At 38.8% G+C, this 22719-nt stretch overlaps 2 protein-coding genes across 9 annotated transcripts in view; one reads left to right on the top strand and one right to left on the bottom strand.

Moving 5' to 3' along the window:
* The window catches only part of phyhiplb (phytanoyl-CoA 2-hydroxylase interacting protein-like b), a 63742-nt gene extending 47015 nt beyond the window's left edge, over positions 1-16727 (top strand). Inside the window, exons 4-6 of the mRNA XM_060842331.1 lie at positions 7937-8111; positions 12798-12915; positions 15679-16727. Of these exons, the coding sequence (XP_060698314.1) occupies positions 7937-8111; positions 12798-12915; positions 15679-16213 (828 nt within the window). The 3' untranslated portion in view covers positions 16214-16727. The remainder of the gene's footprint in view (positions 1-7936; positions 8112-12797; positions 12916-15678) is intronic.
* Positions 16728-19554: 2827 nt separating this feature from the next.
* Positions 19555-22719, bottom strand: part of fam13c (family with sequence similarity 13 member C) — a 138469-nt gene continuing 135304 nt past the window's right edge. For 6 of the 8 annotated variants that reach the window (XM_060842323.1, XM_060842322.1, XM_060842328.1 and 3 more), the window contains 2 exons: positions 21422-21523; positions 19555-20215 (listed from right to left, as the gene is read on the bottom strand). In XM_060842323.1, coding sequence (XP_060698306.1) covers positions 20083-20215; positions 21422-21523 — 235 coding nt within the window. In that variant the 3' untranslated portion in view covers positions 19555-20082. Of the gene's footprint in view, positions 20216-21417; positions 21524-22719 lie in introns of those variants that run through there. The other 2 variants (XM_060842325.1, XM_060842329.1) reach the window with 2 other exon arrangements.

Here is a 22719-nt window from a genome sequence, read left to right as displayed (position 1 = left end):
TCTATCGGGTGCTCCGGTTTCCTCCCACAGTCCAAAGATGTGCAGGTCAGGTAAATTGGCCATGTTAAATTGTGTTAACATGGTGTTAGGTGCACTAGTCAGAGGGAAATGGGTCTGGGTAAGTTACTCTTCGGAGGGTCGAAGGGCCTGTTTCCATACTGTAGGGGAATCTAATCAATTGCTGGATTTACTGGCATTTTCAGGATTTGAGCTAACTGCTTGAATGTACTAGTGTCACATGCCTGAGTTGATAGCTGTCAGAAGCAATGATGTTTTTGGTATAGTTTGGAGTTCAGTTGGTATAGCCAGTGATGGCCCCCAGTCTTGCTTTTTGCAGCTTCTCTGAGAAACCATTTTGAGTGTTAAGTGAAAATTGAAAAACTTCAAATTATTCTCCCTGGAAAGTCCATAAGACTTCCTGTTGACATCCCTTGAACAAACTGATTTGAGAATGCTGCTATGAAATAACTGCACAGAGGCCAGTATCCTGTCACCAAGTAAGCACACTGTCTGTGACCAGCCAGCTCACAGTCAGTCCATGAACTGATGAGAATTCTGAATCACCTATTTATATTTTTTTCTACTGTCTAATTGCAGTAGTGCTTATATTTTCCCAGCACCCATGGTGTGTGTGCAGGTGTGAGACATAATGAAAGACAACAGTTGTACAAATCTTTGTTCAGTTTCCACCACCAGGAAGAAAGGAAACACCCAAGTGGCCAGTGACAAGCCCCATCAAAGGGCAATGCTGCGTGATCAAACAGTGAAGAGGAGGGCAGGGGTTAAATCAAAAAGAGTTGGAGGGGGAAATAATACACACCACTCCCTGTGGCGCCCATCTCACCCTGAACAGCTCAAGGGTGTTGGTGGACATCACGAGGCACCCGGACTCGAATGTAAACGCGGAAGAGGGCAGGCCCTCGGCCATAACGACCACCTCCATGGCCCACTGCCTGGACCAAGATTTATGGCTGAGATTAGAGTGGTGCTGGAAAAGCACAGCATTCGAGGAGCAGGAAAATCGACGTTTCGGGCAGGAGCCCTTCATCAGGAATTAAAGCCCTCCTGATGAAGGCCCGAAACGTAGATTTTTCTGCTCCTCGGATGCTGCCTGACCTGCTGTGCTTTTCCAACACTACTCTAATCGTGACTCTAATGTCCAACATCTGCAGACCTAACTTTTGCCTGTTTATGGTCAGTTTGGCCAGGCCCAGAAGCAGACCCACAAGGAGATCCCCTGAAATCATCTATTTATTTATTTACTTTTCTTTAAATCTTTGACACGGATCCAGCTCCCTCAGAACCAGCTCTGAGTGAACAGGCTGTCTAAGACTCCAGTTTATTTTTTTTGCCCCCCCTCACTACCATCTAACTGCGGTAGTGCTCATTTTCCCCAGCACCCATGTTGTGTGTGTGCAGGTGTGAGACACAGTGAAAGACACAAGGTGCACCAATCTTGATTCAGTTTCCCCCACCAGGAGAAAAGGAAACACTCAAGTGGCCTGTGACGAGCAGTACCCTTCACATCAAAGGGCAATGCTGTGTGATCAAAACAGTGAAGGGGAGAGCAGGGACTAAATCAAAATAGAGTTGGAGGGGGAAATCATCTATTTATATATTTTTTTCTTTTTTTTGGCTTATTTTTCCCCATCACCCATGGTGTGTGTGTGTGCAGGTGTGAGACACAGTGATAGACACAAAGTGCACAAATCTTTATTCAATTTCCACCACCAGGAAAATAGGAAAACACCCGAGTGGCCAGTGACAAGCAGTGCCCTTCACATCAAAGGGCAATGCTGTGTGATCAAACAGTGAAGGGGAGGGCAGGGACTAAATCAAAGTAGAGTTGGAGGGGGAAATGATGCACTCCACTCCCTGCGGCGCCCACCTCTCCCTGAACAACTCCAGGGTGTTGGTGGACACCGCGTGCTCCTTTTCCAAGGACACCCGGGCCCTAATGTAACCGCAGAAGAGGGGCAGGCATTCGGCTCTAATGACCCCTTCCAACGGCCCGCTGCCTGGACCTGTTCATGGCCAAGCCCAAGAGCAGACCCACAAGGAGATCCTCTGAAATCATCTATTTATGTATTTTTTCTTTTTTTCTTTTTTTTTCCTCTTTTTTTAATTAACCCCCACACTACCGCCTAACTGCGGTAGTGCTTATTTTTTCCCCAGCACCCATGTTGTGTGTGTGTGCAGGTGTGAGACACAGTGAAAGACACAAAGTGTACAAATCTTTATTCAATTTCCACCACCAGGAAAATAGGAAAACACCCGGCTGGCCTGTGACGAGCAGTGCCCTTCACATCAAAGGGCAATGCTGTGTGATCAAACAGTGAAGGGGAGGGCAGAGATTAAATCAAAATAGAGAGGGAAATCATCTATTTATATTTTTTTTCTTTCTTTTTTTATTTTTTCCCCAGCACCCATGGTGTGTGTGTGTGTGTGTGCAGGTGTGAGAAACAGTGAGAGATACAAGGTGCACAAATCTTTATTCAATTTCCACCACCAGGAAAATAGGAAAACACCCGGCTGGCCTCTGATGAGCAGTGCCCTTCACATCAAAGGGCAATGCTGTGTGATCAAAACAGTGAAGGGGAGGGCAGGGACTAAATCAAAATAGAGTTGGAGAGGGAAATCATCTATTTATTTTGATCCGTCAGGGTTTCCTAATTGGCCCAGGTTAACAACCCCAATCAAGGATCTCATTGCTAATGAGACCTGCCTAACTCCAATCAGTACACACTGACAATTGTGTGTCTGGTGACATGTGCAAGGATGAGGGAGAGACAGTGCCTCCCCCAAACTCAGTCAACAACCATGTACATAATCCAGCAGCATTACAACCATGTTGTATGTGTTTGATGCTATTAAACATAGATCCCAGTCTCTGCCTATGTTATAATACATTTTTGTGTAAAATAGACAATAAATATTAGGATAAAAGCCAAAATATGCAAATATTTATAAATGTTTTTCAGATCTGGCAACTAAATGGTTCCTGTTTTATGGAAATATTTTTGTTTAATTACATCATCCATATTTTAAAGCAAGATTTAAAAAGTCACAAATCGTTATTTAACAATGCAATCTGGAAAGCCTGTCCAGACTGAGATTGCTGTATTAGAATGTAATTACAGTTACTGATGAATATAATAAATGCATTACTTGAGTCAATGCTCTGGCACAGCTATTAACAGACCATCTGGGATTTCAGCTTGTAGTTTCTGCTTCCAGCCATTCACTGCACAGGAATAAGTCAGTCAAGTGACAATGGAAAATTTAAAACTGCTTTGTTCTACTAGAATTGCTTCCTTTTTCATGTGTAACCCAATGGCAGGGTAACACCAATGGCAGGGAAGACATCAATTACTCTAATATAGACTGGGATAGAAATAGTGGAGAAGACAAAAGTTTCTCAAAGTGCTTTCAGCTGAATGTTCATTTCTGGCCAAGAGAGGAAGGAAGTATTACAAGTCTTGTTCTGGAAAACAATGTGAATCAAGTGCCAGGCGAGCAGTTAAGGAACAGTGATCACTTTATCATAAGTTAGTTAAGAAAAAGGACACAAACTAATATCGAGTAAAATTAATTTAAGGATCAGTTTTGGTGGATGAGGCATAGATCGGCTCAGCGTAAATTAGAATCAAAGATTCAAAGACAATGCTTTCATCAAATAAAGGTATTGCCTTAAAGGGTGAGCTAGTTAGGATACAGTTGTGGTAAATTAAAGTACCTTTTCTCACACACGCACATACCCACTTGCCTTCTCTCTGGATGATGAAAGAGGTGGAAAACAAGATGCACCAAAAGTGGTGCATATCACAGGTAGCAAGTCAATAATGAATTGGAAACCAGCTGAATATAGAATTGACAAAAGGAAGAGGAACACATTGAGAAAAGTATATTAATTGGAGAAGAGACCATTTTGGGATCAAAAAGGAAAATTGCTTGTCAAAGCGGATAATATTGCACACTTGAGAAATGATATGTACCTGCATTTACCAAGCAAATTCCATATGTCAACTTATCATCACCACACTCTCCCGTAGTACATTCCAGATTTTTATAACTTGCTGTACAAAAACGTTTTCCTTCATTACAGAGGTTTTTAAAATATGTGGGGTCTGAATAAGATGAATGGCAGGTATTTTTCTCTAGGGCCGGGGATTTCAAGACGAGGGAGCATATATTTAAGGTAAGAGGAGAAAGATTTGAAAAGGACATGAGCAGCAACTTACCTACACAGAGAATGAACTTCCAGAGGAAGTGGCGGATGCAGTGCAGTTACAACATTTAAAAGACATTTGGATAAGTACATGAATAAAAAACTGTTTGGAGGGGTATGGGCCAAGCACAGGCAGGTGGGACTGATTTAGTTTGGGATTATGGTTGGCATGGATTTGTTGGACCAAAGGGTCTGTTTCTGTACTGTATGACTCTGACTCTCTGGTTCCTTTGTATGTCACCTTAAATTGATGCCCTCTGGGTCTTAACCTTTTTGTCAATAGGAACAGTTTCTCTTTATCTGCTCGAGCAAGACCCCTCATGATTTCAAACTATGACTCTATTACCTCTATCAACGTATCTCAATGGTTCCTCCCTAATGAGAACAGTCCTGGCTTTACAAATTTATTCTCACAACTGAAGTTTCTTTTCCCTGGAACCGTTTGTGTTAATATTTTCTGAAACCCTTGCCAATGCATGGGTGTGGGTGGAATGCTTTAAGAGGGTTGGTGCATACTCAATGGGCCAAATGGCTGCCTTGTGGGGATTCTATGATTCCATATGATGTAGTAAATATTCCATGTTGAACAAAGCATCAGTAAATATGTCATTTTAACATGTTGAAGAGATACCATGACAGGGCAATGACTGAAGAGTCTCTTTCCCGTGTTGTTTGACTCCATGATTCTGTAATAGTCCTGAGAAATGTATTTTTATCATAGTGAAAAGAAGTAGGAAGTAAAATTACAATATCAGAACAATTGGAAAGTGAATCCAAAATTGAACATGCAAAAGTTGATCTTGCACAAATCAGATAGGATAGTACGGGGTACTTAAAATGTTTGTTAGTATAATATGAAATCTTCTTTTAAAAAAGACTAAGTGGCTTTCAAAGGCTATTACAAAATCCTGGGTCAATGTCTGTAAAAAGGCCAAGAAAAACTATTATGGCTGTTCATGATGTTAATGTAGGAAATGCATTATGTATAAAACAAGATCCTCCTAAATGTAATCCAAAGAAATTAACATAAGGAAAGAGATTAAGTTCATGATGGGCAATGTCATTATGGAATTGAATCATAATGGCTGGAGCTCGCCTATCATGATGATGCCGAAACTGGATGGATTACAAAGACTTTGTTTTGATTAGCACAAAGTTAATGTGATAAAGAAAGTGGACTCATATCCTATTCCACATTTCCCCAGCCCAGTGTTTTTATAAACCCCCAATAATTTTATAACACACCCTTTGGATGATTGCATTGAAAGATTGTATGATTTGTCATCAAAATCATCTTGCTAAAGGGATTGTTTGATGCAGCCAGAGAAATATCTTTTAATAACATCCCCGGTTGGACTTTTCAATGCAGAATCACGCTGTTTGAACTGCAAAGGTACCGGCAATGTTCCAGTGATTAACCAGTAAAGTTATTGAAGGACTGCATGTCTGCGCGGTTTTCATTGATGATTTGTCTTTAGACAAACATGGGAAGAACTGAACTGTTTAATCACCTACAAAGAGCCAATTGGGTATAAATCTGGCTAAGAGCAAATTTGCCTAAGAGAAGGTGACCTTTTTGAATCACACTGTGGGACAAGGCTAAGCAACTTCTAGAGATGGGAAAGTAAGGGCTGTTTTGGAATTTCCTATGCCAAGGACAAAATGCTGAATTTTGCATTACGTTGTCATGATTGGGTTTTATCAGGTTGGAGGGGAGCGAGGAGGGTGTGTTATAAAATTAGTGGGGTTTTATAAAAACACTGGGCTGGGGAAACGTGAAATAGGATATGAGTCCACTTTCGTTACCACATTAACTTTGTGCTAACCAAAACAGAATCTTTGTAATCCACAAGCTCAGCAATAATGCCCTGCACAATGTAGAGATGGCCGTCTGTAAGCTTAAGAACGATGAGACTGCTGGTTATGTATGGCCACCTGCAGACTCGCCTTGAGAATGGAAGACAGTCATCTCTGAGAGACCGACGACGATGATGTTGATTTATCAGATTTTTCCTAACCTTTAGCATTGCTGTGATTCCTGTAATGAATTTGTTAAAGAAAGACAGAAAATCTGAGTGGACTCAAGTATGCTTTTGATAGCTTGAAAGCTGTGTTGATAAGTGCACCAGTTTTAGTAACACCGAATTATGAAAAGCCTGGCTGTCGATGCAATGATATTGATATGGGTGCTGTTTTACTACAAATGACAAGATAGTAATGGAACAGCTTGGAAGTTATTTTTCAAAGATATTGACTGCATGCCAAGAGAAATATTGATGATTGAGTCTTTTGTTGTCTCTACATCATTTTGAAGTATATGTCACCAATAATGTGGAAGAAACTTGTTAATATGATCACAATCCTTCAATTTTGCTTTTGGAAAACTTTCAGGACAAGAGTAATGGCTGTTTCAGTGGAGCTTTAATTCTCCAATCATACAATTTTAAAATTGTTCATGCTTAGTGCACATATGAAAGAAACTGTGTGCTGTGATGCAAATGAACTTGTGTAAATTATGGTTCCCTGAAACGCATTTTGTGCATTTGATATCAATATGGTATTAATGTTAATGTGCCATAGAAATATGTTAAAAAAAGTTACATTTCTCAACAAAAATGCTTTTTAAAGGTACATTTCCATTCTCCTTTGGGGGCAAATGTGATGAAAGGTGGATGATTTGTAAATAGCTACAGACAAGTGGGTTTTAGTATATTTTTATGAAAAGGTTTACAATTCGATTAGATCACTCTTTCCTGAGTGATGATATTATGTGCTTCCTTGAGTCTTAATGGAAGTTTGTTTATATTACTTGGTTTTACAATAGGAGAGAGGAAACATTTGAAAGACATTGGTTTGCTTTTGTATTTAGAATAATCAAAGATTGATTTTATTAACTTGAGATAGAAAGAAAGGCTTTTGTGCAGTTTGAAGGAAACCTGATCAGGGCCAGATGGTAGAATAGATTCTCCTTGAAAGGAGATTGGTCATAACAGTTAAGGGAATAAATTACCTCAGGGAACAAATATTGTTTGTAATGCTTCAAGGACCAGGAGTTTGGTTAGAAATATGCAGATTATTAAAAGACTGAGAAAGTCAAAGCTCTCAGTTATAAGAATATTGAAAGAAAAGGTTTCACAGATCATGGTAAAAGAGCTGAGAAAAAAGTGGTTAAGTTAAACCAGCAGATTTGGTGAAGAAAGGATTTTTTTTCTTTTATTGACTAACTGTAAAGTGATGATGTTAGGAAATAGATGAGATTTAGTTTTGCTGTTTGTTTTGAAATCTTTTAGTCTGTGTCATTAAAATGCCTTGAAATGATTTATTTTATTTACTTGCTTTGTTTAAAAGTCTTACTGTCTTTTTCTTAAACCCAAGTGAAAGATCGCTATGTTAAACAAAGCAAAATCTGATCTCATTGTGGCTTTTGCCTTGTGTAGTAATGTCAGTTGGAATCATAATAAATGTAAGGGTGAAATCTCAGTTCTCACAGACACTCTGACTTACCCATGTCTGTTTCACTCAATATTCAGGTTTGTAATCTGTTTCAAATGCAACTTTGGTGAACAAAGAAAATCTCCAACAGCATTTAGCTTCTTTTGAACTTAAAGTGTTTGTAAGTTGAATGCTTCAGGAAAAACGTTGGCTTTGATGATATGCAGTATTCATGCTTGATCGATTTGAGAAATCAGAATTCCATGTCTTCTGCAGGATGTTCCAACCAAATTAGTGGCAAAAGCAGTCCCCTTGCCGATGACAGTGCGTGGTCACTGGTTCTTGAGTCCCAGAACAGAGTATACTGTGGCTGTTCAGACTGCATCAAAACAATGTGATGGAGATTATACAGTCTCTGACTGGAGCGAAGTTGTGGAATTCTGTACTGCAGGTAAAATTATATTTAAATGAACTTCTTAAAAAGACCTCTTCAGGAAAACATTCAAGTTCTGCAAAAATCCTACCATTTATCACTCTGGCTTTATATTTCTTTGGTAGACAAGCAAGAGGCTGGAAGAACACAGCAAGCCAGGCAGCATTAGGAGATGGAGAAGTCAACAGTTCGGGTGTAACCCTACTTCTCTGGTTCAGTTTGTCATTTGTATGGGACAGTAACACTGAAAGAGGTTTTTTTTTGTCTTTGTCACGTTGTATATGGTAACAAATGGTGTGGCACGGGGTTGATGCTGTAGCTTCAACTTCTTACTATTTACATCAAAGACTTGAATGAAAGGACCAAAGGTATGGAATTGTGAAGAGAATGTAAGGAAGCTCCAAGTGGAAATAGATAGGTAGATTAAGTGAGTGGGCAAAGATCTAGAAAACGGAGTGCATTTTGACTAAAAGAATAAAAATTAAGCATAAAGACTCCCTAAAGACTGGAAGCTCTGAAATGTAGAGGAATCTGAGCATCCTGGGTGTAATAATTGTAGGTCGGTTTGCAGGTATAGCAAGCAAATAGGAATGTTATTATTTAATGCAAGGGGAATTGAATACTGAAGTAGGACTATTATCCCTTATTTCTGTGGAGTATTGGTGAGACCATGTCTGTTGTAATGTGTACAATACTGATCATCTTATTTTAAAGAAGAATGTATTCATGTTGGAAGCAGCTTACTAGACTGTTACTTGGTGTGGGTAGGGTGTTTTGAGGAAAGATTGGACAGCCTGAGCTTGTATTCGTTGGGAGTTGAGAAGAATAAGAGGCAACTTGATTAAGACAAGATTCTGAGAAAGCGTGCATGTGAAAATCATGTTTCTTTTTGTGGTAGAAACCAGAACTATTTCTTTACACATACTGATTTCTTTAAATTCCTTCTTCTTGCTGGGTTTTCTCCATTTTTTTTTGTTTGTGGTGTCATCTACTATGAAGACAGGCATAAAGTACTTAAGGAAATGGAAGACATTAACTATTTCCCATCATAATTTCACTTATCTCTGACCCAGCCTGTTAGGGTGAAAGGGAAGACTGGTAGGTATAGGGAATGCTGGATGACTAAAGAAATTGAGGGTTTGGTTAAGAAAAAGAAGAAAGCATATATCAGGTATAGACAGGATGGATCGAGTCAATCCTTAGATTATGAAGGCAGTAGGAATATACTTAAGAGGGAAATCAGGAGGGCAAAAAGGGGACATGAGATAGCTTTGGCAAATAGAATTAAGGAGAATCCAAAGGGATTTTACAAAAACGTAAAAGGACAAAAGGGTAACTAGGCAGAGAATAGGGCCCCTCAAAGATCAGCGAGGCGGCCTTTGTATGGACCCACAGAAAATGGGGTAAGAAACTAAATGAGTATTTTGCATCAGGAGTTACTGTGGAAAAGGATATGGAAGATGTAGAATGTAGACACCTTGCAAGATTACAGAGGAGAAAGTGCTGGTTGTCTTGAAATACATAAAGGTGGATAAATCCCCACGACCTGATCATGTGTACCCTAAAACTGTGGGAAGCTAGAGAGGTGATGGGTTGAACCGAAGGGTCTGTTTCCACGCTGTACATCTCTATGACTCTACACTTTTACTTGTATCACAAAATATTTAGTCTCCAAATTTTTCTTTTAAAACTTGGATTTTATTCTTACGTGTACTCAAGTACAGGAGCACAGTGAAAAATTTACAATGTTGCCATTCATGGTACCAGCTTAGTACAAAATCTTAGATGGAAAGTAGAAAAATAAGTTAAAAGTTTCAAGTTATAGTCCTTCTTTAGCCATGAGCTTGCAGTTATTCCAGCCTAGGCTTTCCCCACAAGAGCTTACTCTCTCCTCATTGCTGGACTGGCTCTCTTGATCCCCGCACTTCTGAGTTGCCATCTTGCTGCCGATGGCAATCCTCTGTCCCGTGCTGGGCTTGATTCCCACATTGCCATCCCGTCACCGACTGCCATCCCGTCACCGACTGCCATCCCGTCACCGACTGCCATCCCGTCACAAGTCCCATTCCAGACCCCCAGCACTTCCACAACTCTGCCAACTTTCAGGATTCTGCCAAATCAGCAAAGTCACCGCTCTGGGTCCCCTGCCATGGCTGCCTCCAGAAGATAAGCAGAGGACACAAAAAACCCGAAAAATAAACAGAGAAAATAAGAAAGAAAAGCAGTCAGAGCAGATGAGCTCAGGCTCAGGAGTCCTATTCCGCTGTCGTCATCTTGGATCGGGAAAAAAAGGCTTGGTCACTAACTACATCTCAATAATTTAAATCAAACCCATTTATATCCATAGTATTTATCATGTACTTTGTTGCAAATGCTTTGCATAATTATATGTAATGTACTTAGCTTTAACTTTCATCACTTTAGTCACTAGATCTACTCATTTCCTTAAACTTACTGCTTCTTGATCCACTACTTATTTTTTTAATCCAAGTCACTTCACTGCTCTATAGCCAGTTCTTTTCTCTTTAGGCCTATAGGTTTACCATTACCCGAATCCTTACTTGCTCCTCATCATTTTAAAGCTCTATCAACTCTAGCTGCTATCCAGGATGCTTCTCAGAGATGAATACTGTCTTACCAATACAACTCAATCCTCTTTGGGACGCATGAAGCAGCTGCTCAACTCTGACACCTTTTAGCATCCTGAAGGGATTGTTCTCTCTGAACACCTGAGTTCACTTCTCAAATCATCTCCAACACCATTCTTAACAAGCTACTCTTTGGCCTCATCTTTCCTCACCAATAAAAGGCCTCAAACTCACTTTCCTGATTAAGTGTTCATTTAATGGTGTACATTTACATTGCTCACGACACTGTCTGCGCTATATTTATAAAAGCAGTCTGAGAAAAACAGATTTGGCCTACAAACTTTTGGAGGCCTGTCTTTTAAAACTCCATCTTATTTTCAGCCTCCTTTACCTCTGTGTTCTTGACCTACTCATGTTCTACCAAACTCAATGCACTTTGTCTTTCAATTAAACACTTCATAGCATTCAAGATTCAACACTAAATTTGACATTTTCAGGCTATTATTTGACATCTCTTAATTTGCTTTCCCTTACTTTGCAAGTCAAATGCTTTGTTTTTGCTTTTTGAATGGGAAGCAATGTTTTCTCAAAGCTGCATGGCTGCTCATCTGCTGAGAACTCCTCACAGGGTCCAGTTGGCATGCTGATACAAAGCCTTCCCTTGTATAAGCCTCTGCTACTCAGGGAAAATTATAGAGAACATTGATGGAAAGGGCCTTAGCATAAAGATCAGTGATATTAAGGGCATTGATTTAATAATTGGGAGAAAGATGAGAGGGAAGGTAAGGAAACATTTTTCCACCCAGAGAGTCTGGAGCTCAATGCTACCTGAAATGAGTTGAGTACACTTGGTACATCAACCCTTAAACCAATTTCAAAAGGTGTCTTGATGGGCATTTCAAGTATTGTAACCTGCAGGGCTGCAGATCAAATGTTGGTAAGTGAGATTATGCTGAGCTTTTGGCCACTGCAGACACAGTGGGCTATGTGGCCTCTTTCTGTGCCATAAACCTTCTGTCATTCTGTTCTAGGATTGCATTCTGTTGTTCATAATCTCTTCAAGACAAATCTCCTCATTTCTTTACTTGTCCCATTTTTACATAATTTATTGTTTCATCACTCTTACCTTTCATTCTCTCAGGAGATCTTTTCTTTTGCTACCATCCTTATTTTCTCTCTCTGAAACCTATTGCATTTATAATATTCTTAGCTCTAAATGAAAAGGTTATTAACCTGAAGCTACAACTCAGATTTTCCAGGAGAGTTAGAGTCAAAAAGGTGACTCTAGAGAAAGCACAGCAGACCAGGCAACATGCGAGGAGGACATCCATTGTTTCTTGCATAAGCCCTTCATCAGCTGTGCATTTCTAGTAGCACACTTTGGCTACTACTGGCTACTACTGGGACTGGAAAATCTGAGTCAATGCTGAGATATCTGCCACTAGAGCAGCAACAGCATTGGGAATTCCAGGGAGCTAGTTTACATTGGCAAGTGAGAAGTTTGGTGTTCCAGAAATGGCTTTGTAGGAACTACCACCCATGGTGTCACTGGGATCTATCGCATTTAACTTGGACCACTTACCGTGATAGACAGTGTTACAGGAGGACAGGTCCAACAGGCCTAAAACAGCTCTTCACAATTTAGTCACATCTTTAGCCAACCACTCTTTTGCATCTCAACTCTCACTCAACCCCAGCTCACACCATTACTGGACACTCTCCTAACAGCACCTCTGGCTCACTCCTCAATCTGTGAACTCTAGATCACCCTCTAAATCATATCATGCACTCCTTCCTGGACATTCCAAGCTTTGAAATTCTGCCACAGCTTTGCCACTGAGTTGGGGGGAGGGAAAGAAGAGGGGATGCAGGCCACTCCATCTCAGTTTCTGTCTCCACGTACTCAAGTTGTGTCTGGCATTCCAATCTTTATTAATGAGAAATGTTTATGATTTGCTTCTGGCGCTTTTTTTGAAAGTAAATGTTTTCACGTACAAATCGCTAGAATTATACCAAATTTCAAACAGTGCTAAATAACAGTTTCCAGAAATTTAGTTTAGTATAAAATTGAAACTTAGTGCAGTACTAATAATAAAATGTCATGTTTATACTACAGATTATTCCAAGGTTCACCTAACACAATTGATGGAAAAAGCTGAAGCGATTTCAGAGCGCATGTTGAGGTTTTCAGTTTTCTATCGTAACCAGCACAAAGAATATTTTGACTATGTTCGGTAAGAAAAATCACAAGCTGCTTTAAATTTCTATTGTTAAAATTTAAATGTAACTTCTACTTTAGATTAGATTAGATTACTTAGTGTGGAAACAGGCCCTTCGGCCCAACAAGTCCACACCGACCCGCTGAAGCGCAACCCACCCATACCCCTACTTGTGTTGAACTCTGTGACCACTGAGGGGAAGAATGCTTTTTTAAAAAAAAGCTGTAAATCACAACCTTTTTAAATGATAATGGTAATTATTAGAACAAAGTTGTGTGCACGCACGAGTAGACAGTAAGCGCATGCACACATTTGGTGCTGTCCTGTGAATTAAGCCATCATAATTTTAAATTTATAAACTTGAACTTACAGCTGGCTATCTACTGGTAATTGAATAAAATTTATAAACAACTTAGATTTAAATTATTTTGTAATACTTATTGGTGAAGTAACAAAACATTATAAAACTAAATGAGACAACTTCAGTAAAATATTAGAAGGAACCAAGATTAATTGCAGATAATTAGTTTCCAACAATCTTCAGGGGATCAATAGCTTTGCAGAAGTAATCAGAAAATTATTGAAGTATATTAACATAACCTGGTTATTGTAGAATATATTTTAAAAAGATTTATTAACTACTTCTTTCACAATTTCTCAGTTGCTGAAAACCTTATAATCTAGATTCTTTAGGGAGCACTAAATTTATTTACATATGTTCACATACAATATGACCCCATTGAATCCTTAACATAACTAGTTTGGTGTGGAATGACCATACCAATTTGTAAAAGCAACTTTGTTACTTCATAACTGTTTTCCTATTTATATTCTACACATCTATGGCACTTAGTGGAAAGCCAGCAGTGTTTTACTGGGAACAAAAAACAGAAATTGCTGGAAAAGGTCAGCAGGTCTGGCAGCGTCTGTGACGAGAAATCAGGGTTATCGCTTCCGGTCTGGTGTCCCTCAGAACTGAGTAAGCGTCACCAGACCCGAAACATTAACTTTGATTTCTCTTCACAGATGCTGCCAGATCTGCTGAGCTTTTCCAGCAACTTCTGTTTGTGTTTCTGATTTAAAGCATCCACAGTTCTTTCGGTTTTTACTGGGGCTAGTGCCCACATTCTAATCTGCACTGTTGCCAGTACCTTTGCTTCCAGCTCCATAGCAAAATAATTTATAATTAAACAGAAACACTTAGTCCCACTGAAGACCACAGTATAGGTTGCTGACACCTACTGAAGTTTCTGAAGGAATTCCTAGGCTAACATAAGCACATTAAATCTATTTCAAGTGTGCACGATGGATACCAGGAATGTTGCCTTCATTAGCAATGGTAGCCTTTGTGTACAGATCAGATGTAGGGTGGGCAATGAGACTAAAGTCACCTGTTTTCAGCCTTACAGGAGCAGAAATTAGGCCATTTGGCCCATCAAGATGCTCTACTCTTCAATTATGGCCGATAGGTTTCTCAACCCAATTTTCCCACTTTCTCCCCATAACTTTTCATCCCCTTGGCAAAGAACCTATCTTGGTTTTAGATATATTCATTGACCTGGCCTTCCCAGAGTCCTCGAACATTTCTCATATGAAAGTCTTTCATTCTTGGGATCATTCTCATGAACCTCTTCTAGACTCAATCCAGGGCCAATTCATTGTTCCCGAGGAATAGGGCCCAAAATTGCACCCCCACTACCAACCAACACTAGGTCCAGCTTTGATCCTGCTGTTCAGGAAAGAGTTGGGAGTTCTGGTAGATGACCAAATCTTAGATTTGCAAATTATTTAGACTGCTTCCAAACTATTTACTTTTGAGAATGCAGCCTTAGTGGGGGGCAATTACATTTTCAACCATGAACTAATAGGAGCCGGTCATGATGGTTAGCTTATTGGAAATGAATGAGGAGGAAAGTACCCTCTCTCCTCAGAGGTTTAATTGTCAAGTTTAAAAATCTCTCTTCCCTTCCCTATTGGTTCATTCTTCTGCTTCTCTGATTACTCCCCTACTTCATGTAAATGCTGCAGCTCCTGGCTGTATAGAAAATCATGTCCCATCTCTCAAGTATCTTGACTTGTAATCCTTTTCTCATGCTTATTCCTCTTTAGTTCCTGTACCCAGTCTCCCTGCCCTTCATTTCAGAACACTTCTGGTCAGATCAGTAGGTTCCACCTACTCACATCTCTCCTTTATGTTTTAAGCACGTTTGCATTGTTATGAAATTTATGGCTTACTCAAACGTAGGCACACCTCTCATTGAAATTCCAGTATTAATCACCACATTCAAAAAAAAATTTCTGCCTCCTCTCATTGTTCTGCTAGCATCTAGAAAGTACTCCACATATGGAGTCAAAAAAAAAAACAGCTTATTTTAAGTTTAAAACTGACAGCAGTTACATACAGACTCAGCACTGTAAAGAGAAGTCAAAGCTTGCTTGAAAAAAAAGTATTTCGATTAACTGCATATCGTAAAATATTAACATGTCAACTCGATGACATTGGTCCTAACCTAAAGAGATAGCTAAGAGCAAGGATTTCAAACTTATATTATTTGAACTACTTGTTATTAGGGAGACATATTTAATATGTAGAGTTCTTGTGTTAATGTATGGATTGAAAGATTAAGTAGTGTAATCTGATTTAAGAATTCTTTGTTTGGAGTCGCTTTTTGAAGCGGGAAATGTATTCCAGCATTGTGGTAAATTTGGACAGTGAGTAATCTAAACTTGTAAAAATTGTTTAATACCCCTGCATTACTAACATGATTACTTTTTCAGAGAACATCAAGGACAAATGATGCAAACTTCCATAAAAGATAACAGTGGCAGTCATGGTTCTCCCATCAGTGGCAAACTAGAAGGCGTCTTCTTTAGCTGCAACACTGAATTTAACACTGGAAAACCTCCTCATGATTCACCTTACGGGAGATACCGCTTTCAGATTCCTGCCAGCAAACTCTTCAACCAGAATACTAACCTGTATTTTGGTGATTTTTATTGCATGTATACAGCATACCACTACATTATTCTGGTTATTGCACCTATTGGATCACAGGGAGATGAATTCTGCAAGCAGCGACTCCCTCAGCTAAATATTGCAGACAACAAATTCCTGACATGCACCGAGGAGGATGGTAGGCTTGTTTATCATCATGCCCAGGATGCTATTTTAGAAATAATCTACACTGACCCAGTGGATCTCTCTCTTGGTAGCGTGGCTGAAATCAGTGGCCATCAGCTAATGAGTTTATCCACAGCAAATGCAAAAAAAGATCCTAGTTGCAAGACTTGTAACATTAGTGCTGGGCGTTAATTGAACACTAATTTTCACACTACTGACAATAATAGTTTTCATTTTGTGTTATCTCAATTCTTTCCTTGTGAAAGCATGCAAATGATGCAGCTTTTCACTAAAAGCTTACCCGCTGGTTGATTGATTTACTGAAACATTTTATGGAATATGTAAATGTCTGTTTCTTTTTGTGAGATACTCTATAAAGTTGCTGCAAAGTTCCTGCTTTAAGAGAAAATACAATTGATATTAACGTGCTCTCAAAGCAAAAATTATAGCTTATACGTTGTATTCTCCAACAAGTATTTAACCTCGAATGAAGAACTATTGATTGGAACAAGCATGAAGGTTACACCGGCAGCATGACTTTATCTTGCAAAATAGAAATACAGTATTTGACACTTCCAACTTGCTCATAGTGTTCACATTACCTGTAATAACTAGTTAATAAGAAACGTTTAAAATTGCTGTATTTGAAGAAAATAAATGTAACAATAGAAAAATATTTGTACTGTTCCAAAAGATTTACAGTTGGGTGGATGATCAGCTACAGAGCATTTTGTAGTAATTTGCGTGTTATGAAACTATACTGCTTCTAAAAATTAAATGGCTGTAAAATGCAGATATTACTATCCTATTTATTACATTTTAACACCAACCATAACATTAATATCATTTAAGATCATTATAATTCTGACATAGCTACATTGCTTTCAACAAAGAAATACACAGTGCCAGCATTACTTTGCTTAACCAAACAGTAGCTTATAATTTATTCATTTTTTTGCCCATGCATAGACAGATTGGAACAACGAACAATATTTTTGAATGGTCCCCAACAAGGAAAAGAAATATCTCAAGTTACTTCAAAAACACACATTTCAACTAAGAATGGGAAATTAACAGCATTTAAAACATTGCTTCCAGATTAGATATCTGAAGTTGGGAGAATATGAAACAGGATTTTTATAAAGGTGGTACAAATTAAAAACCTGAGTTAAATTCTGTCACTGTCAATGGGATTTTGAACAACTGCTTCCAATCTAGGTTAAATCTGCGTTCTACTGCTTGACTTACTGTAGCTAACAGCATGCCTGAACCAAACAAAGATTGTGTTCTTTCCCATTTTACGAAGAAGTTCAGGTTGGCTGGAAATATTTTTGGCAAACCCAGTTTTGTCTGTATACATTCGAGAGCTTTGCACAGATCATATAAACACTTAAAAGTCATCAAATGTAACTTCTTTTTAAAAAGTCTCAACCAGACAGTGGCAGCTTTGGATAGTAGCACCCATAAAATTATTAAATTTTGTAATAAACACGTGCAGACTTGAAATAACCAAAGGTCAACAAACAAAGCAGGCTTCAAATCATTGAAGAATTAGCTTAAGGAATTTGATTGAAACAGTAGATGGAGGTAGTTGTACTCCTCCTCAATTAGGGATGCATTAATTCTAATTCAAAGGTATCTGGGCATCCACAAACAACTCAAAGTTAAGGTACAGGAAATCGTGCAATATGGTAGAGTGAGGGTGCATTGAAATCTTCAGAAATACATCAACTATCATATGCTTGGCAGTGAATCCAAGAGTAATTGGACTTACCCTTGCACCTTTCGAGTTTTTACATTTTTTTTTGCATGGCATATTGCTACAAATGTGAGCTAACAATATTGTAGTGAAGAAAACTAGTCATCAAGGACCTCTGTGAACAAGACAAGGAAGTATGTAGTTCAGTACCAGTGAGGTTGGAGTACATAACACTGACCAAATCATGAAAAATTGAACGGAGACCAAAATGTACCTTGGACTGAATGACTTTAGTTTGTACCGATTGCAATTTCACAATAGGTGATGCATTTTAACAGTGAGCCAAACAGCAAGCTGCCATCTTATGAAGCTGGTGGTGGAATGATACAACTGGGATAGTACATTTGGATAGTGTGAGTTTAACCATGTATTTGCTCCTCACCACCCAAAAATAACAAATCATCTTGTGCACAAATAATGGCAAGCAATATTAGCAAATTATGGCCCAGCAGTACTAACACAGTAAAGAGAATGTTAAAGAAGGTACAAGAAAAGGATGAAAAAACGTGGACCTGCAACAGGCTGAAAACAATTCCTGCTGATTAATCACAGCAGAAAATATTCAGTAACATGTCTTCTGTAATCAAAGATCATGAAATGGCCTTAACATGATCAAACTGATAAAGTCCTGAAACACATGGGTTCAAACCAAAAGGGATAAGATCTGAAAGATGTAGAGGGGGTGTCTTGCTAACAGCAAAAACAAACTTCGAAGAAAATAAGCATCAATCCAAGTTTTACATCTCTGCAAATAACACGAGTTCAGAACAAGCCCTTCTGACAAAAGGGCACTGGTTTTTCTTTTTGCAGAGGTGCCTGACTTGTTGAGTATTGAAAGTGTTTTCTGTTTTTTTTATTTCAGACTTGCAGCGCCAGCAATATTTTGCTTCTCGTTTTACATCTCTTACCAGATGTACCTGCACAATATTAACCTACTTATATTGAGGAAATGACTTTAACAAGTCTGCAGAAAACCAGATTTTATTATGCTAATTTCCAAAAAAAAAAGCTGATAGCGTTATGCTGGATTCTGCCTCTTAAAATTGATCAAAATTGGAGGTAAACCTGATGATTGATAAGAAATTGGCTGAAAGAAAAGCACCAAATACACTCATGAGAGCAGGTAAATGGAGTAAAGATATTTTTACTCAGCAAGGTTGAGAGATTCCTGTGGAGCAGGTGAGACTTGAACTTGGTTTCTTCCAGCTCAGAGATAGGAACATTCATTGCATCTCAAGAGCTCCTCGGTAAGTGGAGTATTTAAAGAATTTGTATTGGAAACCACTACTCCTAATCTGTATTAGTGACATGGTGTTAAGTGGTCAAATCATTGTGGAGAAGGCAAAAGTTCAATTTAAAAGTAGACTAGGTTCAAGGAATTTTGGGTTCTTTTCAATAATGAACTTCGAAGGCTCAAATGATTTTCTTAATCTGCCTAATTAAACAACAGTTTTTCAAAAACCAATGGATTGCTGAGAAGATTGATCAGGTTAGTTTAAGTCAGTCAAACCTTAACACAGACGTTTAAAGATGCTGCAAGGACAGGATGCATGCAAAAATATGGTAATTTCAGAATTACACACTATACAAATGTTCTAAATGGCAAACATCTTTCAGCAAATAATTATCAAAGTGATAAATGACAATTCCTTTAGTGGCCAGTCTAAAGATATGCTAACCCATATCTTGAATACAAAAATGAATACAAATAAATGGCCATAAAGGGATTAGTGTACAAACAAGTGTAAATTCATTTTGAATTTCCTTTGTCCTCCCTTCAAGAAATTGATTATATTTAAACTGTAATGTGTTTAAAAAAAATGAAGAAACCATCAAAATGTGAAAAAGGCAGTTTTTGGTAGACATAACACACTTTTTAACCCCACAATGACATAAATAAAGTGCTATGATGTTTCACATAGAGGCAAGCAAAACACTTTTCCCTCCTGAACATTTGCCTTGCCAAGAAATAATTATCTATTTGGAGCGTTATCATAATCCAGAATAGGATTTATTTCATAAAATTCTCAAAGCTACCTACTCAAAAATATCGTCAGTGCATCTTGTAAAGTGTTGTCGTCATTAGTGACAGTGACTTTGATTAGTTGCTCAACAACCCTCATGTTCATTCTCGTGTCACTGTTGGAATTTTCAGACTTCAATAATTAATAAAGTGCAGCCAAAAAGTGTTTCTATGGCACAAATGCGAGGATCCAATATCCAGAATTTTAGAAAGGATTGAATAATTTCCTCTGGTTGTTTTAAAGACCAAAAAAAATTGTCTTCTGAGTAAAGTTCATCTTTAAGAACTCAAAACAGTTTTTGTACCATCCAGTTTAGCGATGAGTACTTCCAGTAATCGAAGTTTGGCTTTTGTATGCTTGTACTGGATATATTCTTCAGCCATTGGAATGCGATCTTCTTTCTGTACATTCCTACAAGAAAGTGCAATTACGATCATTTCCAGAGAAGGCAATATGGTCAGTTTAATAAAACTTGTGCTGCAATGAGAGGGGTTGTTGGTCTATATGTAAATTAAATCACTTCTAAATGAGCTGTTCTTAGTTCTACTATCAATAGAGTATGGCAAAAAAAAGGTGCATCTCCACAGGGAAGTGGGGGAACGGATACTTTTGCCTTTAATTCCAGGGTAACAGAAAGAAGCAAAGACTAAAGAAACCTCAGCATCCCATGGACAAGTTACTCATCTAGCCACTGGACAGCTTGAGCTCACTGCAACATTGTGCAAGCTTGCAGAATCCCTACAGTATGGAAGCAAGCCATTCAGCCCATTGAGTCTGCACTGACCCTCTGAAGACCCTGCCAGACCCAACCTATCCTCAAAACCCTGCAATTCCCACAGCCAATCCCTAACTTGAATATCTTTGGACTGTGGGAGGAAACCGGAGCACCCAGAGGAAACCCGTGCTGACATGGGGAGAATGTGCAGTGTTTGCACAGTTACTGGAGGCTGGAATTGAGTCCGGGTCCCTGGTGCTGCGAGGCAGCAGTATTAACCACGCTAACTACTGAGCCACCATCTTTTTGATCTGATCTTTTTACCCTTCAATATCCCCAGATACATTTATTTACAAAGCAAATATCTGCCTCCCTTCTGAATAGCTCAATTTGATTGTGGTCTTCAGCACACTTCACTTTCTCAAACTTATTTAACAACATTTCCTTGATTTCCTTTCAGCTTGGTTTTTTAAAACTTAGCCATTTTTGCAATTTCACCTTGACCAAAGAGGCATTCATGATTAATTTATTTTTAACCATCTTGCGTAAATCCCTTTGTCTCAATCTTGGCAAATCACCTTGGGTAGTATGATGAAACTAACATTTCTTAAACAAAGGTTCCTCCAAATGGAACACAATGGGCCCTATTCATAATGCATGCTGGTTATGATCCAATGGCAAAATAGAGCAAATATTTAAGTAAACTTTAGCAATTTACAACCTTTGGTTTGTATTCTTTAAAGGTGACTGGGCTGGGAAGATTAGCACTCACCTCTTGTTTTACTTTGTAATTTTTTTTCCCCCACCACAAATGAAAATATGTCCCAAGCTTTTCATCACACATTATTTCTTTGTGAATGAAGTCTGGTTTTTCTGACAAACTTTTTAAAAGCATGACTTACCTTCCGGTTTGTTTGAGAAATTGCTCTTCAAACTCTCGGAGCGCTTTGCGGAGTTTCTTCTTCTCCGCTCTAGTTTCATGAAGATGTTCCAACAATTCAGGCCTGTACATAGCAAACATACATATTATATGGCACTGTTACCTTGTGCAAATATGATTTTATGACCATCTTATAATTAGAGGAAAAAAAAATGACTAGTCACAAATTTGAAGTGGAACTTGCTTTGGTCCTGTGAGATTCACCAGCTCAGAATATCCCAAAGTATCTTACAGCCAACGAGTAAATCTGGCTTTTAATACAGTCAAAAAGCAAAACAATATATTTACTTGACAAACCATGAGACAATGTTCAAATCATCAGTTTGTAGTATGGTAGATTGAGGAATAAATATTGGCCAAACAGTATTCCTCTAATCTTAGACTAGTGTCATAGGACCTACTACATCCACCCGAGGCTCCAGACAGGACATTGTGTTTAATATCTCATTGTCAAAACACAACTTGGGGCATGATATTCAAATGGAGATGTATTGGAAAGTGTGGACGTACAAAGAGGTTTTGAGTGCCCTTGGGCGCCAAAGAAAGTAGGAAGACCAGTGAAGAAAGCATTTAGGAAGGGAAATGGTCTACTGGTCTTCAATGTAGGAGGATTTGAATTCAGAATTAAGGATGTCACACAGGGTCTTGGTGTGGATAGTTTTGGCATCCCTGTAAGAGTGAAGATATACTTTCCAAAGGTGTGTTGCTGAGATACATTAGGCTGGTGACTGGAGCTGGCAGGATTATCATAGGAGAAATTGGTCCAGCTGGGCATATATACATGAGTTAAAAAGAAAGTGAATCTGATTGAAACAGAGGCTAGAGAGATAAAACATTTGTGCCACACTAATGCCCAAAGATTCCATCTTTATTGTAGATGGTCAAAGTACAAACCCTTGACATTCAATGGTATTATCAACACTGAATCCCCCACTAACATCCTGGATGTAACTATTAACCAGAAACACAACTGGACTCAGTTGTAAGTACAGAGATAAGAGGAGCAGATCAGACATTAGGAATACTGCAGTCAGTAGCTCACCTCCTGGCTCCTCAAAGCCTGTCCACCATCTATAATTTCTCCTCCAAACCACTAACCATCTTGACGTGGAAATATAATCTTTATTTGCTGGGTCAAAATCCTGGAATTCCCTCCCCAAGGGCACTTTCGGACGACCTACAGTAGGTGGACTGCAGCAGTTAAAGAAGCCAGCTCACCACCAGGTTCTCAAGAATTGACCACTGGACCAAAAATGCACT

This window comes from Hemiscyllium ocellatum, chromosome 22, assembly GCF_020745735.1.
Source record: "Hemiscyllium ocellatum isolate sHemOce1 chromosome 22, sHemOce1.pat.X.cur, whole genome shotgun sequence".
Classification (NCBI taxonomy): domain Eukaryota; kingdom Metazoa; phylum Chordata; class Chondrichthyes; order Orectolobiformes; family Hemiscylliidae; genus Hemiscyllium; species Hemiscyllium ocellatum.
This window is presented reverse-complemented; position numbering and strand designations above follow the sequence as displayed.